The sequence below is a fragment of the Monodon monoceros genome, unplaced genomic scaffold (genome assembly GCF_005190385.1).
Source record: "Monodon monoceros isolate NGI ecotype Baffin Bay Population unplaced genomic scaffold, NGI_Narwhal_1 Super_Scaffold_6, whole genome shotgun sequence".
Taxonomy (NCBI): domain Eukaryota; kingdom Metazoa; phylum Chordata; class Mammalia; order Artiodactyla; family Monodontidae; genus Monodon; species Monodon monoceros.
The window spans coordinates 1,548,885-1,552,715 of NW_021703783.1; the positions used below are offsets into that span (position 1 = coordinate 1,548,885).

The 3,831-nt window shown below is 38.4% G+C and overlaps 1 protein-coding gene across 2 annotated transcripts in view; it reads right to left on the bottom strand.

Annotated features, from left to right (window-relative positions):
- ADIPOR2 (adiponectin receptor 2) overlaps nucleotides 1-3,831 on the bottom strand; it is a 52,934-nt gene that overhangs the window by 28,979 nt on the left and 20,124 nt on the right. For both annotated transcript variants that reach the window (XM_029204123.1, XM_029204122.1), the window contains one exon: nucleotides 1,128-1,380. In XM_029204123.1, coding sequence (XP_029059956.1) covers nucleotides 1,128-1,298 — 171 coding nt within the window. In that variant the 5' untranslated portion in view covers nucleotides 1,299-1,380. The remainder of the gene's footprint in view (nucleotides 1-1,127; nucleotides 1,381-3,831) is intronic.

Consider the following 3,831-nt stretch of genomic DNA (forward strand, 5'->3'; position numbering starts at 1 on the left):
CAGTCTTTCAATGTATGCGGGGGCACACGCACACACAGGGACACAAGAACAGTCTTTCAATGTAGCACAACTAGCCAAGAGTATGAAGCTGGCTTACAAAGTGTTACCAAGGGTAAAAGAAGAAATAACCTTAAATTTCCTGCCACAATAGCCTGTATTTCTACAGTGCTCTGGTGAAATTCTTATAAAAGACCTGAAAGGACAAGACAACCCTCTCGAGTTCCAACCAGCACCACTATTACCCACACAATAAGCTTATCTCTTACGATGGTAAAGATGCAGTTCCAAATAGAGGCTTTCAATATGTTTCTAACTACAACCCACAGTAAGAAATGTATATATTACTCATATCTATAAACACATACATATCTAAATAAAGCTAAACCATTTCATCAAATAACATAGTTTAAAGGTATATTACTACATATATGCACCTTAATATATCTTTATTTGCGGTCTAATTAACACTGCTTGTAGTACCAAAATAAATTTCACAAACTACTAACGGGCATAACCTACAGTCTGGGAAACACTGTACTAGAAACACAACACTGAACGTGCTACACAATTGCAAGGTTCCAAAGCACATGGCAAAATGTCTATTAACAATGACACTGGGACCTGCTCACAGATATTTACAGCTTTGCACTCTGGGTATAGCTGCCTGAATCATTTAAAAGCTGCTCTTTTCTCTGCGAGGTAAAAGGAAAGATTAGATTATTTTCCCAGAATTCTACTGGCTCCCAAGGTATGCACTGGAGATAAACTCTATCTGAGAAGTAGTTCCAGCATGCAATTAGGATTTCTCCAAAAATATAAACGATAATGTCATTACTAAATCATGGCTGAATTATAAAGGATATATGGTAACTACAAAAACCCATTTCCTTTCTTAAATAAGATAGAGCAGCTTAAGTACGGTTTTACGTGTCAACAGAAAGGGCATAACTAATTCCTAGCTACCTTAAGAATAAGAGACTTCAAAATCTTACAAATGTGCTCAGGGTTCCTTTTCAAAACGCCATCTTCTCTCCAGCAGAGTCCCCGTACTCTTTCTTTTTAATATCCTTCCTCCAGCTACATTCCCATAAATTTGTTTTACTTACCATCCTTCCACTTTAACTTACTTTTTTATGATAGGGAGAAAGGGCAGATGCCTCTACAAGAGGCTCCAAATCTCCTTGGTGGATGTCATTGTCACCTCCCCTTGTACCATCAAGTTGGTGCCCTTTTCTGAGCCTTATATCTGGCTCTGGAGTCCTGCTGTACTCCAGTCGGTTTTCTGCTGTCTCATTCATGGGATACCCACGCCTTTCTTACAAAGAGGTCTTTCTGTTCCTTCTTCTTGGGAGGATGGACTTTTAGGATAGTGAGTTGACCCTAAGGAGAGAAAGTTTTGGATTAACATATTTGAATGAGTGATGGGGGAAGACATATGTTGTATTATTTTACACTAAAACTAGAGTTTTCTGCAATCATTAAGAATAAAATAATAATGTATTTAAAAAAACCCTACACTTGTTGATAAAGAGGACTGCCAAAATCTACTTTTAAATGAAAAAAGCAGGATATCAAAGACGACATGTATAATGTTCCCGCTTATACATTGTTAAGTGTATACAATCGTGAATACGTATACATGTGTACACAGGTACCTATTTATTTGAAATTGTGCTCTTGGTCCAGAGGCACACAGGGAAGAACCTAGGGTCTGGAGTGAGAAGGCTTACTCTTCATTTTGTTCTGCCTGCATTGTTTTTACCACATGCCATCTAATACTTTTTCAATTAAAAACATACCTAACTGTAGAAAGAATATGTGTGGATTTTATGTACTACAACTACGTTTTACATACCCAATCTCATTTAAATCATCACAATGACCCTTCAGGTATTTTGAGTTCTACTTCACAGGTGAGGAAACCAAAATTCACCACACTTTCATGAAATAAGATGACGTCTCTGACTGACATGGCACATATTATTGGTTATGTTTTGCATTTAAGTTGCTTAATGTCTGAAATTTCAGTATTTTTGAGCTGCTTTGAACTCCAAGTAGATTACTCTGGAAGGCAACAGCACACTCCTATTATATCCCTGAGTTCCCAGAAAGTACTGCGCACACAAATGCTTAATGAACATGACAGATGATATTTAAATGTTCTTAAGTGGTAAAAACACATTCAGAGATCATCAATATTTCTCTAAACTGCATCACATAAGTTTCCTAGGAGTTCAATAATTTCAAGTCCTTGGCCCTCTACCTCATAACTCACAGGACAAAAGCTTATTTTAGAGATTTAAGTTACATATCCAAATAAGGTGATTATCACAGCCAATCCAACTAGAAAGACAAAAACAGGAAGAAGCCAAGGTACATGTTATGCTCATAAATCCCATGGGATTCAAAATTTTTACTGCGGCAGGGGAGGAGTGGGGCAATGTGGGAGGGTCTGGATAGTATGAAGAGAGGGTAAAACACGCACTTAGTGTTCATATGTGGATACACAAGACTAAGAATTAGCCAACTGTTAGTTTCATAAATCATCTGAGTTTGTTGTAGGAGTTCTCTCAAGTTTTTAGAACAAGAACAAACACAGTCTTTAAGGATCACCAAATCTGGGCCTGTGCCTATCACATAAGGGCCTGCGCCAGCATATTCTAATAATGAGATTATAAACTATGCTATTAATACCCAATGCTGAAAGAGGAAACACTGCTAGTGATTTATATTTATTTACAAAGTTGTTTCACACCCACCATTTCACTTTGTTTCAGGGAAGAGGGAGCTAACATTTACTGTGGATTGACAAAGTTAAATTCTGTACCAGAGAATTTACAGATGGTATCTCACATAATTCTTACATATGGCCCTCTGAGGTATGTTATCCCCATTTTACAGATGTGGAAACTGAGGCTCAGAGATTAGGCAACTTACCCAAAGCCATTAATCTCTAAGAGTAGCTGGAACAATGAACTGTCCTGCTGTACTTGGATAAATGATTTTCTTGCTAAGAAGAATAAAAAATAGGGAAAGTATTCAGAACTAGGCTTTAACTTGCTCTGATTCTTAACAGTAAAAGGAAGTGAGACGGGAGATGGAAAGTAAGACTTCAGAGTACCATTATCTGTTAACCAGAAGAGTTAATCTCTATTCTACTTCCTCAGAAATTTTTCGTTGGTCAGGATTTTAAGAATACTACGCTATATTACACAGAACTAAGATAAATAAAAGAGAAAAGAGGGCTTCCCTGGTGGCGCAGTGGCTGAGAGTCTGCCTGCCAATGCAGGGGACACGGGTTTGTGCCCCGGTCCGGGAAGATCTCACATGCCGCGGAGCAGCTGGGCCCGTGAGCCATGGCCGCTGACCCTGCGCGTCCAGAGCCTGTGCTCCGCAACGGGAGAGGCCACAGCAGTGAGAGGCCCACGTACTGCCAAAAAAAAAAGAGAGAAAAGAAAGGAATCCAATACAAACAGCTGGCAGGAAGGAACAAGTAACTGAGAGGTGCTCTGAATTTATCAATAGACATAGAAGTCCAACACAAATCCAACCGGGTGCATTTTCAGCAAGCAGGGCAGATCTAAGGTCTTTTAAAATCTCTGAGTGGCCAGTGGGGATGAGGAAATAAAGAAAATACTAATGTGAGTTTTTCAATTCCTACACCTCCTCTACAGGTTGCAAGGCCTCTTGCCCCCAATATCTAGATTAAATATACTTTTATTGAATGAATTATTACACCTGCAGTGTTTATTGGAAAAGAGACTCATTTTCTGTATAAAATTGCTTAACAGGCACCCTATTACTTTTTTTTTTTTTTTTTTTTTTTTTTTT